The sequence below is a fragment of the Myotis lucifugus genome, unplaced genomic scaffold (genome assembly GCF_000147115.1).
Source record: "Myotis lucifugus unplaced genomic scaffold, Myoluc2.0 scaffold_59, whole genome shotgun sequence".
Lineage (NCBI taxonomy): Eukaryota > Metazoa > Chordata > Mammalia > Chiroptera > Vespertilionidae > Myotis > Myotis lucifugus.
Window position 1 is genome coordinate 4,234,249 of NW_005871107.1, and position 21,879 is coordinate 4,256,127.

Genomic DNA, 21,879 nt, shown 5'->3' on the forward strand with positions numbered 1-21,879 from the left:
TATTTTAAAGGCATTGTTGCTAAACAGTATACACCAGTTTTCAATCTCAGTTATGTTTTCTGGAAAGGACACAGAAACAGCTTACTGAGGCAAGAACCTGACTGATGGGTTTCTAAATTGCAGACCTAAGACCCTTTAAGAAATAATGTTCAAGTTGCCTTGTTCTATTCAGCAAGACCATTCATTCCCAGTCACTCCATTCAGCTGATGACTGCCTGCACAGTCTACCAGGATGAAAAACATGCTTTTTGACTGCTATCGAAAAAAGATATTTTTTAATTTAATTTTGATAGGCCATGATTCGTTCAGTTGATTTTAGACCAAGTGAGTGTCTCCACAGAACTCAGACTTGCGATCAGTACCTGAAGATGGGGCAACAACTGAAAAGTCTGAACTTCCCCATCTCAAGACCACTTCCCAAGGAGGTAGGATCCTTTTTTACAAAACACAGATGGAGGCGGACAGAGAACATAGAAGTCAAGAAAACAATTTATTTTTTATTTATGTTTGTTTTCTAGTCCCAGTGGACATACAACATTCTGTTAGTTTCAGGTGACAATAGAGTGATTAGACATTATATAACTTAGGAAGTGGTCACCCCAATGAGTCCAGTACCCATCTGACACCAGACATAGCTATTACAATATTATAGACTACTAGTATATTTTCTATGCTGTACTTTACATCCTTGTGACTGTTTTTGTAATTAGGGATTTGTACATTTTAATTCATTCCCCTTTTTACCCATCCCGAAACCATCAAGATGTTCTCTGTATCTATGATTTTCCTTCAGGAAAACAATTTTAATAAGAGTAAGAACAAAAGACAGAAACCTATTAGGAGACCTAGAAAGAAGGAGCATTGAAAGAAACCAACCTTGTCTTTTCAGACATCCTACCCAGAAATTCTCCAAAGAACTCAGATATTTACTATGCATTTTTTAACCATAGAGACAATGGAAGGCATGTATAGTCCTACTGTTGGGGACCAGTGTTGTTACAATTACACAGAGAAGGCAGAACTATTCAAATTCTAACCTCTTGTGTGTTGTTAGTTGTTTTTTGTTGTTGTTTTTTCATCAAAAAGCATGATTTTCAAACTAAAAGGAATTTTTTTAAGGTGGTTCAGAGAAAATGAAATTATATAATGGGAAAATTATTGGCCATTTTTAACGAGTTAGTGTCACTGGGTCCAAATTTATTATGTTATAAGGCAGTGGTCGGCAAACTCATTGGTCAACAGAGCCAAATATCAACAGTACAACAATTGAAATTTCTTTTGAGAGCCAAATTTTTTAAACTTAAACTATATAGGTAGGTACATTGTTATTAACTTAATTAGGGTACTCCTAAGCTGGCCTTTGCTAAAAACGTCCTCAATCTGAGGGGTCGACCTCAGCGAACGTACCCCCACTTCTTCTAACGCCACTTCTTCAAAATAGACTCGCCCAGGCCAAAAGCCAACTTCTGCGCATGGGCCACGAAGTTTCAATCGCACTGTACGTGTGCGCCCGCACGTGGTATTTCGTGAAAGAGCCACACTCAAGGGGCCAAAGAGCCACATGTGGCTCACGAGCCGCGGTTTGCCCACCACTGTTATAAGGCATCAAATGATTTGTGGATGAAATTGAAGAACTTTTAATAAAATTTAATAAACCCTGAAAAATGCAATTGGTGCCAAATGACCAGAGAGAAAAAACTATTCTGAGTGTCAAAAAGAGTAATGAAAGGGACTCTGAACATTGTATATTAATAAGCTCAATAACAACTAGAAATATTCCAGATAGAATAATAAGCAAATGATTTCTAATCAATTCAAAAGAATGACTATGATTCCTAGAAAACAGCATAAATTCACAAGAGCAAGAAACATTAAACTTTGCTTATTTCCTATTTGAATAGGTTTGCCAGTTTGCTATATCAGAGGAATAGAGTAGATAAAATGTCTTAATTTCAGCAAAGCACTGGAAAGTGTTTTATAATATCCTTGAAGAAACTGGGAAGAAATTCAAGCAGGATGATATGACTCTTGGGAGGCTTTGTACCTGGCGAAAAGTCTCCAGAGATGAGCCACGGGATCTATAAGAAATCTCTGAAGACAAAAGTAAGACATTTAAAGATTCTTGGAGCAGGAAGTTGGTAGCTCATGTTAGGTATAAATGAATCAAAATTAACATAATACAAAGTTAAAAAAAATAACAAATGTAAAAAAAAAAACTTTTCAGAAATCCAAATGAGAGAAATCTATTAGGTTTAGTTTACGTTAAGTCATTTTGAGTCAATAGTATCACTTGCTTCTTTGTGAAAAATGCACCTTTAAGCTGCATTAATACCCCTATTCCAAGTAAAGAGTAGTGATAACCAAAACCACATCTTTATCATTTTCATATTTAGTCAAGTATATCCCAAATACCCTGTGTCATCCAGAAAGAACTTTAGCCTGCTAACAAAATACACATGGATAAAAATAAGCAAAGGTCTGTCTTCCCGCCAAACTGAAAGCCCTGTTAGGCACAAACCATGCCTAAGTTCCCAGTGTCTGTAAATATCTGTGACTGAAATAATATAGTGAAGGCAAAGTAATGATAGGATGATATAAAGAAGTCAAGGATGAAGGTAATCCATAAACACGTATACCAGAAGGATCTGCACCATTATTAACGGGGGTCGCAAATTCACCTCTAAGCTTCCTAGGAGCCCGGCTGGTGTTGCTCAGTGGTTGAGCATCAACCCATGCACCAAGAGGTCGCCAGTTTGATTCCCTAGGTGTGGGCTCATACCCCAGGTGTGGGCTCATACCCCAGAAGGGGGGGGTGCAGGAGGCAGATGATCAATAGTTGATATTTCTCGCTCATTGATCTCTCTCTCCCTCTCTCTCTAAAACCAATAAAAACATTTTTTTTAATTACTGTCTCCATAAAGCAACACCCTGTCATTTTTTTCCTGAAGTAACAGATGATGTTATGGTTTGATGGATCATGGAATTTCAATTGCTTCAAGACACTTATCTTCAGAGATTTCTTACTTCAGAGATTTCTTACAAAATAACAGTGGCTCATTTCTGGAGACTTTTCCCAAGAGTCATATTATCCTGCCTGAATTTCTTCTTTTTTCCTCAAGAATATTATAAAACACTTTTCAGTGCTTTGCTGAAATCAAGACATTTTATCTATTCTATTCCCCTATTATAACAAGGTGGTAAGCCTATCGAAGCAGAACACAAGCATAGTTTTGTGTTTCTTTATGGTGGTTAACTTTTATTTTTTTCTAGAAATCATGGTTGTTCTTTTGAATTTACTATAAATCATTTGCTTAATATTCTATCTGGAATATTCCTAAAAGTTGTAATTGAGCTTATCAATATACAAAGTCTAGAGTCCCCTACTTTACTCTTTTTTGACACTCAGAATATTTTCCTCTCTTTGGTCCTTTGGCACCTGTTACATTTTTCAAGATTTATTAAGTTTATTAATAATAGTTCTTCAGTTTTATCCATCAGTACTTGATGCCTTATAGCATAAATATAGACCCAGCAACATGCTACCTCATTGAATAAATACAATGTGAAGTATGGAGAAACTTAAAATATAGTAGTTGATTGAATGCTTTTTATTCCTCAAGAAAATAGCAAAAAATCTGAGTTTAGTAAAAGTATCCCATGAGTGATCAAGGGAATGAGGTCCAAGTCCTCAGGTTGTCAATGGCCAGGTTAGCTCCAGACCCTGTGGTGTGGTAGGAAAAATACAGGAAAATAAGCAAATGAATATCTTCAAGACAGTTCTCTTTGAAACCAAACTTTTGCTAGCAGCTAGGCAGTGGAAAGTTTGAATTTGGATTCCCTGGCAAGAATTGACAGTGCAGGTCTTTCATGTTCATGACTCAATGCTAAACCTTTTGCTCAGACTGAGTCAAACTTTGAAGGATGCAGGAACACACTGAGTATATCTACATAACAGTGACAAGAAGAATGACAAATCTGGACAATGTTCCATATGCAAAGTAGACAAAGAACTGGGCTTGGTAGATTTCATCTGAAGACTGACGGGGAAGTCATGATAAAACCAAATATCTGAAAAACTAACATACGGAGGAGGGGAGCACATGTCCTCGGTAGCAGGACCTGAATGAGGACCAATGAGTCATGGGCCTAGATGAGGAGACCTGACTCAGAGGGGAAAAGAGAATTCCAAGAGTCGAGCCATCTATAACAGCATTGTGCTGCCTTAAGTCCTAAGAGGGTTCTGGATGCTGGAAGGGTTCAAGGAGAACCATCTGCACAATGGTCTCTTAGTGATGGCTTAAAGTTAATCCTTGTCTTGAGAGGAGCTCAGTCAGAAATTCTTCTAGCCACAAGGATTGTCTGATCCTGAGTGCAAATCAGACTGAGTGTGTTCTGTGTCTGTGTGTAGAGTCCGGGGACTGCTCTGAGGGGAGGGTCGTGAACTACTGTGCATCCCCTTGCCTTGTTCTAGCTCATTTACATCAGCCATAGTCCTTTACAGAAGCACGCTGTGTGAGCAGAGACCACTCCTTCCCATTTCTTCTTCACATCACACACATAAAATACATTTCATTTTTTAGAACTGTTAGTTGATGTTACAACTTCACAGAGACAGTATTTATTGATAAGGGTCTTTGGTCATATTTAGGATTTATTGCATTTGGAAAACAGAATTGTACTGTGTTTTTATTTTTTTAAATGTTTTTATTGACTTCAGAGAAAGGAAGAGAGAAAGAGAGAGAAATAGGAACATCATTAAGAGAGAAACATCGATTTGTTGCCTCTTGCACGACCCCTACTGGGGATGGAGCCCACAACCTGGGCATGTGCCCTGACCAGGAATCGAATCATGACCTCCTGGTTCATAGGTCAATGCTCAACCACTGAGCACACCAGCCAGGCTGTGCTGTGTTTATAAGCAAATATTCCGAATCATCTTTACAGACACCAAAAATGTCATATTTAATTTTTATTGTTATGCAATGGAAGCTGTCCATGCTGTGGATAGATTTTATGTGCAAAATGCCTTTCTGGTATGGAAAAAATATGCAGAAGGACATTTTGTGAAGTGCCAAGTTTACACAGAAAGGTAAACTTGAGACACTGGAAATAAAAAAAAATGAGTTTCAGTCATTAATCTGATGGTAAGGCTTTAATTTCTTTAGGCAGCATGATCTCTAGAAGATGTCATGCCAGCCAGTGGGTCATCTACAGTCAGTAATGCTAGCATGTGTATTTCAGCCATTATAATTCAGGATGCACTTGTGAGCACTTCCATCAAAGGTGCTGAAGTACACACTTTATCAAAGCAATACTTAAAATGTATCAGAATCAGAGGCAGGGTCGAATTTTCTTTGGAAGTTATTTCTGAAGAATGATTTCCTTAAAAAAATCTATAACTACTTCTTAATAACATTTTTTATCTTAATCCCAAGATTCCATTCCCTTTAAGACTTTTAAGATCGCTCCCCTCCCAAAGCTTTTTTAATGGTTTACTTACATGGACATTGTGCCGTGGAAAGCTGAAAGTCCATCCAAAAACTTGCCGAGAGCGCCTTCTAGGTGGAAACATGTGGTTGTTTCAGTCCGCAAAGCCCATTCTGTAAAGTTGCCTGCTCCACTGAGCTAAATTCATTGAGATGTCTGCTCTAAACACCAGCTCCACTTCTTTCTTCACTGTGTTATTCATAATTGCTTGTGAGTGGCTGGGGGTTGTGCTTGTGTGCATGACATTGTGTAACTTGCCATGGTTCATTTGATGAAACATCAGTTGAGCTTTTCCGAATGCTTTGTTTTCATATCATTTTAATTCTTGCTAAATGAACCCATGCTTGAAGCACGAGCTTTGGAAACTGGACATTATCTATCTCACAAGCACCATATTTCCAAGTAAAGCTTTTTTATCTGATTAAATCTGACAAATCGATTCTTAATTAACCCACAAGAAAAGGTGGTGGTGGTTGTTTTATTGCGTACACGTATAGGCTGTTGAACTGATAATATTTTTTATCATAAATGCCCTTCTTCTCCTCTTACCATAATCAGTGCTTTCTGAAGAAGAATTTTGGTCAAAAGATCTGCATTAAGAGAATTTCTTCAGAAAGAAAATAGAAATTATTGCTTCAGGCAAAATAAAGACCAATGACTGTTACAGAATAATTTTGAAGGAATATGGATCTTACAATATCTTGGGATTAATGTATAAAAGAAGAAATATCCCTATTTTTTCTAACTTATCTTAAAACTTACCTGAGTAAGTTGGTGACCCATGCCAAAATTACCCATTTTCCAGCTCTCAGCCCCTCCTTCCTGATCCCCCACCACAGGCATCTGTATTGTTGTATGTACCATGGACCCTTAAGCAGTCTGATAAAGCCTGTGAACCATCCCTCAGAACAACGTTTTGAAATGCATAAAACACAAAAGAAAAAGTGATGTTGAAATGCTATTATTAAAATATTAAATAAGTTTCTGATATAGTAGCACACATGCTTCTTTATTAATACATTAAAAAACAACCCCTGGCATTGAGGCTAATAACTACAATAATCCTGACATAGTGATGAGCAAAATCAATATTCAAGATGAAATAATTATGGTTTTATCTACAATTATAAAATGGGGTATAAAAATATCTGTGATTTCTATGAATGGGAAAGTCATAAATACTTCTAATACCATCATGGTTTGTTGCCATGGTTAGTGACAAATAAAAGTGCAATTTTCCCTTCTATATTCACAACCCCCCAAAATCCTATCCACAGACCCCTTGGAGGCCCATGGACCCTAGATTAAGACTGCATCCAATGACTCTTGCCCCTGCTCCCACTTTTATCCAACCAGTGGAGTGGGGTACTGGTCAGTGGTCAGCATGCATACACGTGCATGGGACCCTCAGAAGCAATGATGTCAGCAGTCACACTCAAAACCCAGCAGTGCACCATTCACTGCCAATGAGCCTGATGTCTAAACACTGTCACTCCCCGGGGTCATTCCGTGTCAGTTCAGTGCTTCCCCAGCCAGAGAGTCTGTCTCTGGTATAGAAAAACATGTTCCTTGTTCTCCATAATGTCATTCTCCAACATCAGGAAATGTTCCCCAAATACCCTTTTTGTTTATTTAGCTACACCTTACATGCTTGGTCTACAACTTTCCTGAGGATAACATGTTCCACACACTAACTTCCTCTAGGAAAGAAGTACTTTCATGTCTCCAACCAGACTTTGTGCCCAAGATTTAGATCCACAATCTATGTGGATGCCTTAAATTGGATTTATCCTCTTCTCCCAAAAATCAGTTTTTCCTCCTGACTTTTCTCCTCCTAACTTGTTAGGAGCATCACCAATAATGAGGTATGGAAGCTTCAGACTTTCCAACCACCACACCTCCTTCCCAAACTTTACTCCCCAATCCAATAACTAGGAACGGCAGGGAGCTCCTATATTTATAGTCTGTATCTCTATTCTATTCTCATTTCCACCAGTTAATTTACAACCTAACCTAGATCACCACTACCCTTGCCTCTGCTACTCAACTGTTCAGATACGTCCTAACATACACTGCTGCCAACTTGATTTTACCAGAGAGCAATGCCACTGAACTAAAGACAGACCCTGCCATATAAGCTTTTCCCCTGATCATGTCCCCAGACTCCCAGTTCAGCCACCTGTCTGACCCAGTGCTTCAGTCTAACTCGATAACTTTTTGTTCCATAAAACAGAGAGCAAATATTTTACCTCCTTTATTTTCTGGCTTGTTGCCTTTCTCATATTGTACCCTCCTTCTGGAATTTGTTTCCCCAGAAGCTTCTCTGGTCGAAGCCCTACCCTTCCTCCAAAGACCATCTCAAGCACCACCCATTTTTGGAGACTTTTTTGATGTGCTTCCACCATTCCCAATTTGGTGGAATAGAACCCTCCCCCTTCAGCCTCTAAGCATTTTTCTTATGACTTATCTGCCTCAATCCTTCATTAAGATCCATTATGTTGACCTCACTCACTGTACTATATTTTCAGGGTAGGGGCTGCTTTAATTCATCCTGTACCTCGGTAGTGTGTGGCACAGTCTCTTTTACAATGGATGCTCAGTGCATGTTTTCAGTTGAGCTGAAATGATCCCTAAACAGAAAGTGAATTGCAGGAATGCCCTACCTTACACTTTCCATGTGCCACCAAAGAATAAGCTAGCTGGCAGGTGTTCACTAATTGTAATTTATTGATTAACTAGTGAATTTTAGTGACACTGTGGTTGCACCTGGCCTTAACCCATAGTCTCATGGACTAGTCATTCCAACCATTGTGCAAACTCCTGCTGGACCTTCAGGACTGAGTTTGGTCAGTGCTTTTTTCAGGAAGTCTTCCCTAACACCAAGTCTGGCTTCATGGGCCTGTCACCTTTGTAGTCCCAAGGACCCAACACCAAGAAGGACTCAATACTTGGTGACATGTTCTGCTGTCATCATCTTGACATTTTTAATAATTTTTTAATAAAGGTCCCTGCGTATTCACTTTGCACTTGACTCCACAAATTAACTATAGTTAGTTGTGCCTAACCTCTCCTTTCTGTATATTTCTGTCACCTCTTGTGTTTTTCCTATCTCTGAAATAATCACTCAGAATTTTACTTTTCTATTTACATCTGTTTAGTATTCTGTGTGCCTCAACAGATCCTAAGTTCTGAAAGGGGAAAAAAGAACCCTATTTATTGTTATATACCCAAAGTTGAGCATAGTATTATATACATAATTAATATTTGCTGATTGGATAAGTGGCTGAGTGGCTGAGGGAAGGAAAAGGGGAAGGAATTAACAAATTAATGAATGTATTTGACCATCCATAGCCCTTTGGACAGCTGGAGCATTGGGGGTGTTTGGCTTGCAGTCCTCAGATGGGCCCCTATAGCAATAACAGAATTCTAGTGCAGAAACTACTTGTTAGAAAGGGTAAGATCAGCTCAAGGAAGAAAATGGGCAAAGTAATGACATGAAGCAAAAATATTAAACAGAAAGATTAATGAAGAAGGAACTAGCAAAAAGAATCATGGTATAGATCTGCTTTAAGTACAAATGTAGCTAGTTTTGGGATGCTTTTGGAAGAAGGTGGTGTCTTAGTGATTAAGCAATCCCCCTGCTTGCTTTTTCTAATGTTTTCTGGGAAGACTGAACTCATGGGCATATGTAGGTAATAGGCACTCACCAGCCAAGAAACATGTGTCACTGTCTTTATTTGATGCCACATCATCCTCCAAACTATCTTACTGATCCCTGATTTTCAACTTCTCATTAGGAGTCTGTGAGTCATATAGGGGCAATGGAATTTGATTCCTGGTTTGTAATTTCCAGTCCATCAGGACCGATTTAATCATCTAAAGGATCTTGAATCATTATACGCATGAGTGAAAAGTCTGATGCGTAGTTATTAACATTGTGTGCTGGGTGTTTTTCACTAGTGAACTCCTTTCCCTTACAGGCTTCTGTTTGGAATGATAACTACTTCCCTTTTCAGTGTGAAGAGACAGAGAAGTATCCCCAAAAGTCTCACTGAGCCAACAGAGTTATTGCCATTCTCATCATGCTTACTCTTTCTGCTACACAACCTTGGATGAGTTACAAAATGTTCTTAGTTCTCAGTTTCCATATCTGTAAATGGGCCTAATGATATTTCTATCCCATACATTTGTGAGGATAACGTGGGTGATGCATGTGAAATGGGCTTAGACCCACGTACAGCTTATAGAAAAGGCTCTATGGATGTTGGTAATTGTTTTAAGCACATAGAATATAAGCAGTTTGAACTTGCACTCTAGTTCTGTGTTGGGATAGATATAAAGAGATAAGGAATACATGGTATTTGTTAGGAGTCAGGGAACTTTTTCTCTGAAGGGACAGAGAGTAAATATTTTACTCATGTGCACCATACTTCTCTGTCACACTTCTCAGTTTTGCAGTTGTAGCATGACAGTAGCCATAGACAATGCAGAAACAAATGGGTGTGTCTGTGTGCCAATAAAACTTTACTTATAAAAATAGGCATTAGAATCCAGATTTGTCTTCAAGACCATAATTCACCAATCACTTGTTCTCCCAGTCAAGTGCAGTAGACAGACTTATAAGACTTGCCAAGGTGAGCCAGAGGAGGTGGGAACCCACTCCACTGCCATACTAAAGAACGTGGAGACTGTATTTTCAGGGATGTTATTATATGAACTTCCCAGAAATACATGAAAGTGAAAAATATGGCCTAGAGCAGTGATGGTGAACCTATGAACTCATTTTTTTGGTTGATTTTTCTTTGTTATATGGCATTTAAGTATATAAAATAAATATTGAAAATATAAATTTTTGTTTTACTATGGTTGCAAATATCAAAAAATTTCTACATGTGACACGGCACCAGTGTTAAGTTAGGGCTTTTCAAAATGCTGACACGCTGAGCTCAAAAGGTTCGCCATCACTGGCCTAGAGCAAGTAGCTCAGGTATTGTTAGATTTGTTTGTTTTTTTAATCTTGCGTTTCAGGATAAATAACTTCAACTTTACAACAGAGTCTTCCCTTTTTCTTAGACATCTCCTTGGTAAATTGGCTCCCCCTTTGGCCCTCAGAAGTTGCATATTTCTAGGAATAAAAATCTCTGTAGATTACTTGTAGAAAAGTCTGCTCCTGACTTCTGATCCCAATCATTGTGTATGAACAGACAGAGCTGAGGGCTCCTTTCTCTAGTAGTTTGACTATAAGGACACAGAAAGCATGTGGATATCAGAGGAAATTATTCCCTTCCATTATTATTATTATTATTATTATTATCATCATCATTATAAAGAAATAGCCCTGGCCGGTTTGACTCAATGGTTAGAGTATTGGCCTGCACACCAAATGGTTGTGGGTTCAATTCCCAGTCAAGGACACACACCTCAGTTGCAGGTTTGATCCCCAGCCCCGGGGGTGGGGGCAAAAGCAACCAATCGATGTGTCTCTCTCACGTTGATATTTCTCCCTCCCTCATTCTCTCTCTCTCTCTCTCTCTCCCCTCTTCCCTTCCTTCCACTCTGGAAAAAAATATCCTCGGGTGAGGATTGAAAAAAAAAATAACAAATTAGAATCCATGAGCCATATCAGACTCTGAAAATGAGCCAGGGGCTTAGTAACAACTATTTAAAACAGTTGACGGGTCACCAGAAGAGTGAATGTGAGGCAGATTCGGCTTCTCTGAAGGGAGAGCAGCTGCGGCACTCGCTCCTGGATAGGAGTTCAAGTGCACACTGTCTGGGCCTTTCTCAGAACCCCTGCTTGGGAAGATGTTTGTGGGAAATTCCTAGATTCTAGGATGTGGACATTTAAATACAGCATGCAACACACACAACCTTCGCTTCACCAATAAAGTTACAAAGGACCCCCATTTGCACCTCCATCATATTGTATTTTGCTATTAAAAATGGCTGGTCCCTTCCAGGGCGTGTATGATTTAACCAATCACATGTGCCAAGTCACATGGATCTGGTGCTTTACTCGTTAGAAAGAAGAAATTAAGTCTGTCGTGATAAGGCAAGGTTCTCATCAGATTTCTCTTTTTTGTTGTCGTTTTACAGCTTTCTCCTTGTCTTTGGTTGCTTGATTTTGTCAGTGTTTTCCACCATTCCTGAGCACACGAAATTGGCCTCGAGTTGCCTCTTGATTCTGGTAAGTGAAACCTATGAACAAAAATGTACATAAAGTTTATGTAATATAAGAACTGTCGATAATATTTATGCAATGCACACAAAAAGTTCTATCTAGAAAAGGGAGAGTTACTGTGAAGTATAAAAGTTTCAAAGATCACTGAAACGTTTGCCAACCATGTTAACCTTTAGTCAATGTTCAGGATTTCTATTACAGAGGAATATCTTGTGTTATAGCTACATCACTAATGCAAGTAAATACTTGGAAGCAGTTTTAATGATGTTTATCTATGGTAACACATTATAAGAATCAATGTCCATGAGGTCTCTTATTACATTGATAAAAGTTACAATATAGAAAGCACTTTCCAAATAACCACAATTTGGCTGTAGCTAAGTATAATTGGCCAAGAACTATAAGAATATAGCACCTGGTTCATGCTCTTTTCCATTTTTTTAAAATGTTTTTATTGATTTTTTAGAGAGAGATAGAAACATGAATAAGAGAGAAACATCATTGATCAGCTGCCTCCTGCACACACACAACCTCCTCCTCCCTCCCCCGCTCCCACACACACACTGGGGTTGGAACTCACAACCTGGGCATATGCTCTGACTTGGAATCAAACCAGCGACCTCTTGGTTAATATATCTTTATTGATTTCAGAGAGGAAGAGAGAGAGAGGGAGAGAGAGATAGAAACATCAATGATGGGAGAGAATCACTGATGGGCTGCCTCCTGCATGTCCCCCACTGGGTACTGAGCCTGCAACCTGGGCATATGCCCAACCAAAAATCAGACCGTGTCCTCCTGGTTCATAGGACATTGCTCAACCACTGAGCCGAACCAGCTAGGGCTCCTTCATGGTCTTTTCAACAAACGGAATGCATTATGAGTTTTGCTGCTAATACAATTCCCTGGTGAGAAATTCTACATTTTGCTGTCAATCCTCAACCACACAGAATTGCTTAATTTATTTTAAAATGGAAAAAGACCCAAGGTATTTTATTCTAAATTATTCTGGAATTTTTGAGCTCTTAAATTTTCTATTGCAACTAAACTATAGCACTGTATTCTCAAATCACACCCAATTGAAAGTTTTGTTCATGTACATCCATTTTGACCTTTCTTGCTTAGTTCAAAAATATCAGACTTGATAATCTCAGCATTGTCTGAATGAATTCTAAACTGGAACTCACTTCCACTCTAAAACCTGATGAGCTACAAAGGAAGAGAGAGAAAGAGAGAATGGGATACAATGGCTGTGTGCCCTAATAGACAGAGATTGGTATGTGCAGCAATAAGCATTTAATACAAGAAAATTATTCTTGCCTTGAAGGTGGAAACTGAAAGATGTCCACTAGTATAACCTGAGCAGAGGGCAGCTACTCTTCTTACCTATGTTTCAGATGGCTAGTTTTTGCTGGTGTTACCAAGACCTCATCAAGTCTCAGTCTATATCAGGGAGAAATCATTTTTGAGCCTGGAACAAATCTATTCCAGTTTGTTTCATACAAACTGTGCTCAGTTGTATATTGCTAATGTTAAGGTTACTCTTCTGAAACTCAACACAGAGAGTAGACCAACAGACCAAAGAGCACACTGGAGATCTGTTCCATTTGCAAGATTTCCATCTGGGTCACAGGTGGCCTTTTAGCCTCATACACCCCTTTAATAACAACAAATGATCTGCACACAAGGTCTAAGGCACAGCTGGCTTTTATGTTTACATACAGAACTACAACTAGGAATTTTCGAGTCAAAATATAAATCTGATTGTTATATTTGGAAACACGAAAAACTAGATCCACTGCATGACCCGTGAGAAATAGTATGCGTAAATCAAACATAGGCATGCCACAAAAAGGTGTCTCTTATAACCAGGTCAAGAATCCAAAATGTTACCTTCTCAAAATCTCTGAAATATAAACTCAGTCATTGCTCATGAGTTGGTAAATAGTTCTAAGGAACCCATGTTAGTAAAAAGCCCAAAGCTGATTAGTGTCTTGATTTTAAAACTTCTGATCAGAGTTTAGTAACTAGAGTGCATATGAGAAGATAAAAATGTAGATGTCACACATACCTCAGTCTTTTTTTGCCAGCCTTATTGAGATATAACTGACATAAAACATTGTATAAATTTAAGATGTATAATGTGATGATTTTATATATGTAGATGTTGCAAAATGATTACCACAGTAAAGTTAATTAACATGTCATCACCTCACATAGTTACCATTTGTGTGTGTAGTGAAAACTTTTAATATCTACTCTCTTAGCCACTTTCAAGTATACAATACAGTATTGTCGGCTACAAATACCATGCTGTACATCAGAGCCTCAGAATTGTTTGTTTTATAACTGGAAGCTTGTACCCTTTGACCACTTTCACCATTCCCACCCCCCTCTGTTTCTATAAATTTGGTTTGGGTTTTGTTTGTTTTTAATTACTGTTTTTTAGATTCCACATAGAAATGAGATCATACAACATTTGTTTTTCTCTGGCTGATTTGTTTCACTTAGAGTAATGCCCTTAAGGTCCATCCATGTTATCACAGATGGCAAGATAAATTTCCTTTCATAGCTGAATATTGCATTGTATACATACCACAGTTTCTTTAAGCACTCATTCATTGATGAACGCTTAGGTTGTTTCATGTCTTGGCTTTTGTGAATAATGCTACAGTGAAGATGGGAGTGCTGATACCTCTTTGCGATTGTGACATCATTTCTTTCAGGTATATATCCGTAAGTGGGATTGCTGGATCATATGGCAGTTCTATTTTTAATTTATTAAGGAACCTCCATACTGTTTAACATAGTGGCTTTGCCCATGTATATTCCCACCAACAGTGCAAAAGGTTTCCCTTTTCTCCACATCCTGGCCCAGCATTAGTTATCTCTTGTCTTTTTGATAATACCCATTCTGACAGGCGTGAGGTGATATCTCAATGTGCTTTTGATTTTCATTTTCTTGATGATTAGTACTGTTGAGCACCTTTTCTTATACTCGTTTGCCATTGTATATCTTCTTTCAGTATTGAATACCTTTGGATTTAGTCCCTTTATGCAAATGAGGCCTTTGTTTTGAGCATGGTGGTAAGTGCTGCAGGTAGAAAGGTGTTGCTGTGTTGCTTTTCTTAGGGAGAGAGTATGGTTACCCTCCTATTTTCAAGCTATAGTGATAAATTGTCAGGGTGCCTTTTAACCCAAAGTGTATTCTTAAAACCTACCTAGGAATATGCAGATTGTGATACAGGTCTAAGATCATACTGATGTTATTCTTCTTCATTAACGTTTTCTCCCAAAATTATGTTTTATTTGAACAAAAAAATAATCAAGTCTAGCCTTTTTATTCTTTAGTAATTAATAAATTAGAAAACATAGTATAGGATGAAAGTTTAATCAGTTGTAGAATATTGGTGAGGGGGACAAGAGAAATCTCGATTATTTAGGGAATCTCTTATTTATTCTTTTAACTTGCACGTTTGAGATAGTTCATCTGATTTCAAAGTATGTCTATACTCTGAACATCTAATCAAACATGATTCAGAGAACACAGTTCTGATTAGTTCCCAGAATGGAACATATCTAAAGAATTGCCACCCAAATAGTAATAAGAATGGCTTGAAAAGTGTTTGCAGAAATTTACAATAAAGTCACTTTTGTGTACTTTTGGTCATAAGTACAACAGAGGAGTAAATTTAGGAGAATTGAAGAGCATTATGCTAAGCGAAATAAACCAGTCAGAGAAAGACAACTATCACATCATCTCTCTCATATGTGGAATCTGATGAACAAAATAGATCCAGAGACATAGAAGCATGGAACAGACTGTCGAATCTCAAAGGAAGGCATGGGTGGTTGATTAGTTGGGTTAGAAGAGATTAACCAAAGAAATTATATGCATATATGCATAACCCATGGACACAGATAATAGTGCAGTGAAGGCCTACGGAAGGGAATCAGTGGGGAGAAAAAAGGGGATATCTATAATATTTTCAGCAATAAAAAAGAAAACCAGAAACTGAATCACTACAGGGAAAAAAGATACAGATTAGATAGATAGATAGATAGATAGATAGATAGATAGATAGATAATCATATATCACAATTATATATTTTTCATAATTCTGTCCCATTTGGGTTTTTTAAACATATTAAAAGACGTTCCTATATTCTAACTCAGATTCTATTTCTGTGCAAATAAAAGGCACCCACACTTCTGTCAGGGAGCACACTCCAGCCAAACTGGCCCCTGGACAGACTGCCCAGGACCCTCTTTGACACACACTTTACACCTGTTTCCTTGAGGGCACCAGCATAATAGGTAGAGGCCATTACTTTGGACTTGTTCTTGCTCAGCTCCTGGGTCTCTATAGAGTCTTCAGTCTTCATCCCCAACCCTAAGGGGAGGCTCTCATCATTCTCACCCAGATCTGCACCCCCAATGCTACTTGCAAACTTGTAACTTACTTGCCTCAGTTACAAGTCAAATGAATACCCATGTTAATTTTCTTTTTTATTCTTGTAGGAACTAGGGTTTCATGATATATAAGAGGTTCCCTATCTCTCTCCACAGAAGCAGCAGAGCATATACTGAAGAATGTTATTGACAACACTGAGTTCAAGTTCACTTCTACCACTTTATAGCAGTGTAACTTTGGGAAATCACTTCCTGTATCTTAGTTTTGTCATCAGTTAAAAGTGGATAATAATATATCCTACTTCATAAAATTGTTGTGAGGATTAGTTAAATTCCAGTGCTCAGAACTGGGCCCAGCATAGGGAAAGCTAGCAAATATTATAATCACTGGCTCTCCCATATATTTAATGGGAGCATTAATAGGGACACAAGTACAGGTGAACCGTGGACTATTTGAAAATGCTATATCTGAGAAAAAAATCTTACTTTTCTAAAATAAAACAGGTATTTTTCACCACAAATACTGTGAATTAGGGCAACTTTCTTCACAAACATTCATTTAACTAAAATTGAGTCAGTGGTACACATTCAGCGTGCAATGTGTGTTCACAATAACCACGTATTTTTTGATGACTAATGAAACAGATTTTTATTGTTGTAATTTTTTGACAAATGTATCTGATGACAATGCCATAGCTCTGTTAGCTCTTCTTAATGGGGCACTGGGCAGGGATAATACCAAGGACAATTAAAAGCTGAAGTTAATTTCCTATGTTTTGTAAATTCTTTAAAACTGAAATGGAGCTAGCATATTTTTAAGTAACTTTTTTTATGACTCATTGATTTCTTATTAAAAGAAAAAATACTTGCTGTATAAATTACTCCCATTTTACTGAATGGCTAACTAAGTTGCAGATCATGCACCCAGCCTAAGAGAGAGCCAGGATTTCATGGCCTGGCTGACTGAAAACCTGGATTGTCTTCAAGGCATCCAGCAACCTCGCAACCTCATTCTCTTGCTTCTTAATCAAGACTGACAGGTCTACTGAAGTGCACTTTCTACCAGTCAACGAAGCACTGAGGTTCATGGCTTCTTTTTTGTTCCAAATATGCCAAGTGATGCCTGCACCCTTGTACTAGGGATGTCAGTTTCTTTTTTCATAAAGGATTCACTTACAAAGTTATCACAAATGGGTATACCAAATCAGACCACTATAAGGTCTTTGTATCAAGAATTCTAAATACTAGTTTGTCAACAGTCAATAGCCTGACCTGTGGGGTAAATAGTCAAGTATAAAGAAAGCTGTGTCTTCCTGTCCCAGCTCACTTTGTTTCAATAAGCACTATGCTATTGAAGGGAAAGCTCCTGTTTCCAGGTTAACATATAGTGAAAAGTTTTGTTTTGACTTGTTTTAATTCTGTTACCTTTAAGTTGTATATTTTAGCATTTCATATCCTACTTTCTTAAGAACAGTGCTGTTTAGAGTACATTTTCTATTGATTGGATAACTTCTTGCCTTCCAGATTAATTTTAAAGTATTCATTTAGGCCCTTCATATAGATTGTTGAACACATTGAAAATGGGCTACCTCTCCATTTAATGAAAGTGATTATTATCATTTGTAAAATTTTCACTAAAGATGGTCATTTCTAAAAGTGCCCAGCCACAACGCAGTAAAAGGAATACCATTATCAATTTTAGCAAGATAGAGAATGTTTCAGCGAATTTGTGCCTCTATCCTCCTACTGTGTCAAAAAGACTCCAAACCACAAATGGATTGTACTGAGCATCTGGACAAGTACTCAAACACATGGTCAAACATTCAGGTCTGTCCAAACAGCTGGGTGTTTGGCACCTTCTAGATAGAGCATATGCATATTTGCTGTTTTTGCTTCATGTAGCAAAGCAAACATGGGTTTGCTGTTCCTTTGCACAATGAATCAGTTCCTGAAATGTGTACAAATCCAATTTAAGCAGATCTAATTATATCTTAAATGCACTAGTGGAGCTTACTATTTAAAGGAAATCTGTAGTGAATCCTTTTGTAGAGTGAAGAGTCCTCTTGAAAAGCTAATAACAGCTACATAATTAATCTGTTTCATGTTTGTTTTCTTCTTCTAATGTGAGTGCCTGTAGGGTTTTTAAATTGTTAGATAACTGTCCATGATATAATGCAGTATTGAAGAATTAGAGAGGTTGTTGCCACTTGCTATCAATCAATATTAGTAGAGGGGGAAAATCAGTCCCAAACACATTTTCCTGTCCTTGCAGAGTAGAAAGATTTGCACATAAAATTGTATGGATTTGGTGTGAAAATGTTATTACATTAAGTGTTCGATTTCAAAGCTCTAGCTAAACATTGTAAGAAGGTATAAGGGAGTATAAGAATCCATTTGAGAATATTAAATCTTATGTTTGCAATGGAAGTGACAGAGTCTAAGATACTAAATAATCAGATATGAAGAATGAGTGATGCTTCTTGTTGTTTATCACACTCCTGTAATTTACTGCAGAAAGCTCTCAGAATATCCCAATGAGCACTGAAAACTGTAATTATTTTCCTTTCCTTGTCTTCCATCAAGGAAAATGCACATAAACTTTAAAATGATTTATTGAATCTAACAAACCTCATCAATCTGGTGAGGACTGAAAAGAAAAAGCAGAAGTAGTATAACACCTACACTGACTCTTAACTGAGGGATAATAATATAGTAAGTTGCCTTATGAAAAGTATTTCAGATATTAGAGCAAAGAATTGTTCACGTTAAAGGTAATGAAATCGTGTCTGAAAAAGACCAGATTTCTCTCTACAATTAGGAAGGAAAGAACTCTCCACATTTCTGGTGCAAGCATGGTAACTAACCAACTGGCCCAGTCTATATCACAGAATTGCTCTGTACAATTTTATTTTGAGACTTGACGCACAACCCAGCAACATCCAAACAGCTCTCAGTGAGCCAAACTCAAGCAGGTCTGCACTGACGCCCTATGTGCTTTTGAGCTCCACAAACATATTTAGACTGAGAGAGAAAGAGAGAAACAAGGTGGTATGATAAATATCTGAGGGTTATCAGAGAATAAGAGTCCAAGATGGTTGGCAATAAAGGAGGAACACCCTTCTCTTAGGATCTTTCTGGGTTTAAATAATTTCCACCACTTGAAACCTGGGTCAGACAATTTTGCTTTCCCAGAGTAAATGATCTCTTCCCTCTGCCTTCCCTCAGCATTGGCTACTTGTTCTTCCTTATTCATTTATTCAAGAATATTTATGCAGCACCGAAGGATATAGCAATGAGCAAAACAGGCAAATCTCTATCCTCAGGGAAGTCACATTTTTGTGGGGAAACATATAGTAAACAAATCAACAAACCAATATGTTAAATGTTATAAATAAAAGAAAAGCAAAAAAAAGGAATAGATAGTGAGTGGTGTTTTGATAACATATTTAAAGAAGACCACTGGAAAGAGGAGACTTAGCCCGGTCATTGTGGCTCAGTGGTTGAGCATCGATCCGTGTACCAAGAGGTCACCAGTTCAATTCCCGGTCAGGGCACATGCCCAGGTTGTGAGCTCAATCCCCAGTAGGGGGCATGCAAGAGGCAGCCAATGGGTGATATTTCTCTCTCATCGATGTTTCTTACTCTCCCTTCCCCTCTCTCTAAAATTAATAAAAACATATATTTTTAAAAAGAAAGGGAAGCATATAGCAGAGACTTCAGTGGAGTGAGGCAACAAGCTGTGCAGAGATTCGATTTGGGGAAAGAACATTCCAGGCAGATGGAGCTTCAAGGACAAAAGCCTTGGGCAGGAGCACACCTGCTGAGCGAAGGAAGGGCATGGAGACCAGAACAGTTGATGGAGAAAAAGCCAGGGGCAGAATGGAGAAAAACGAGGCACCAGTTGGACTGTAAATTTCTTGAGAATAGGATCCAAAGCTGATTCAGGGATAGCACTAATATAGTGGTATCTGGTGGCAAATTATCATTAAATATTTGGTGAGAGAAGATGGCCAATTATTTAAATATACAACATTCATATTGAAATTGTCACAGTATCATGAAGATGATGCCAAGATTAAAACAAGATGCATGGACTGGAACAGGGAGTCATAGGATTGAAGCCATTTAAGAAGCAACTGAAGTCATTCATGGAAAACACAATGGAAGCCTAGACAAAACCGGAGTTGTGAACGGAGGGAGGGGATGCACTGCAGCAGTAAGAGTAGTTCCGAGGTCAGGTCAAAGCTGCTCATCCTGTGGAATTGGTCGGTGCCTCACAGAAAGTCTGGGAGGGCTTTTCTTCTCAGAACTGAGATAGTCTGCCCGGTGCACACTACATGGCTCCCAAGTGCCGCCTGCTGCCTCATTTCAGATGCTTTTTGTGCCACCTGTGGTTCTCATTCGCCCTCTCTCTCCGCACTGCCTCTCTGGTTTAGATCTGCATCTTGCTCTGACCTGTGTATCCCAGTCAGGATTTTCCAGCTGGTCTCTGATCCTGTGGATTTCCATCAATTGTCAGATGGTTCCCTGGATCCTGCTGGGCCCTCTCCTAATCTCTCCAGGCCCCATCTCTTACTTCACTGCAGTTTTAACTCAAATCTATATGAAGTGCTTCCTGCATTCCAGCCTCTGTGCTGGGGGCTGGAGTCCTAAATATGCGTAAGACATGCCCTGCCCTGAAAGCGTATCTAAAGCACATTCTTATCTACAATCTCTGACCAACTCTAGAAAAAATAAAAGCCTTGAAATCATGGGTTCATGGGTATAAATGGGGAAATTAGGAGATGAAAAATAAATGGGTTAATTTGTTATTTTTTTAAATTCCCATTTTAAGACATGTGCACTTGAGAGAATAGACCTATCTCAAGTGATCTATTTCTCATGAAAATCACAAATAAGATCATCAAAAACTATCTTCAATATAGATTACTACTAATCATGCCTGTATATTGGATATTGGGTTGGTACTGCACCAGGCCAAAAACTAGAAGCAGTGGGTGGGCCCCCCTGCCCCCATGCAGCCATACATCAGGGGTCACTATTAAAGTGACAAGCCATATCATGCTTCTGCATAATAGGTTAGAGAAAAAATTTCCAAGCTGTAAATGGCAGCTTGACAAACAGCATTACAGGCTGGATTCAATGAAAATGCTGCAGACCTGGCTCCCTCGGGACTATAAATCACAATGAATCCACAGAACATTACTGGAAAATGGAGAACAGGAAAGAGATTGCGCGTGTGACAGGCCCTCCAGCCCTGCTCGCTGAAGACTAATTGAGGGAGATTCAGTGCTGCAAGAACTCAGCATCATGGGAAACCTGGAAAGCCTTTCTGCAGAGCAGCCTTAACAAGGAAATGCCAACCCCAGACCTCAGCCACCCTTGGGTAAGGTGGAGGCGGGGAGTGAGGAACCACCACCCCTATGAGTGAGGGCAAGAGGGAGAATTCAGTGTTTCTCACTCCCCGGTCCCTGACTTTACTGGCCATTTTTCAATCAGGTGAAATCAATTACAAATCAATCTAAAATGCAACCTTATGAGAAAGAGAAACCCTAGCATAATGGGAGAGTGTTATACAGAAGTGAAGGGGGATGGTGAGCATCCCTGCCTCTTAGATGTCATGATAATAAAGACAGGAGAACTTGGGCATTGTATATCTATAAAGCTGGAGGATTTTCTACCCAGTTAGCCAACCCACTTGCTTCTCTCCAAAAAAAAACCAAAAAACTCCTTCCTGGGTCATTTTCTGGTTTGGACCTATGGCCCACAGCAGTGGAAAATTGCACAGTCAGGGTCACTG

At 38.6% G+C, this 21,879-nt stretch overlaps 1 protein-coding gene across 1 annotated transcript in view; it reads left to right on the forward strand.

Moving 5' to 3' along the window:
- The first annotated feature begins 296 nt into the window (after window positions 1-296).
- The window catches only part of KCNQ5 (potassium voltage-gated channel subfamily Q member 5), a 179,524-nt gene continuing 157,941 nt past the window's right edge, over window positions 297-21,879 (forward strand). Inside the window, exons 1-2 of the mRNA XM_023754310.1 lie at window positions 297-425; window positions 11,540-11,674. Of these exons, the coding sequence (XP_023610078.1) occupies window positions 297-425; window positions 11,540-11,674 (264 nt within the window). The remainder of the gene's footprint in view (window positions 426-11,539; window positions 11,675-21,879) is intronic.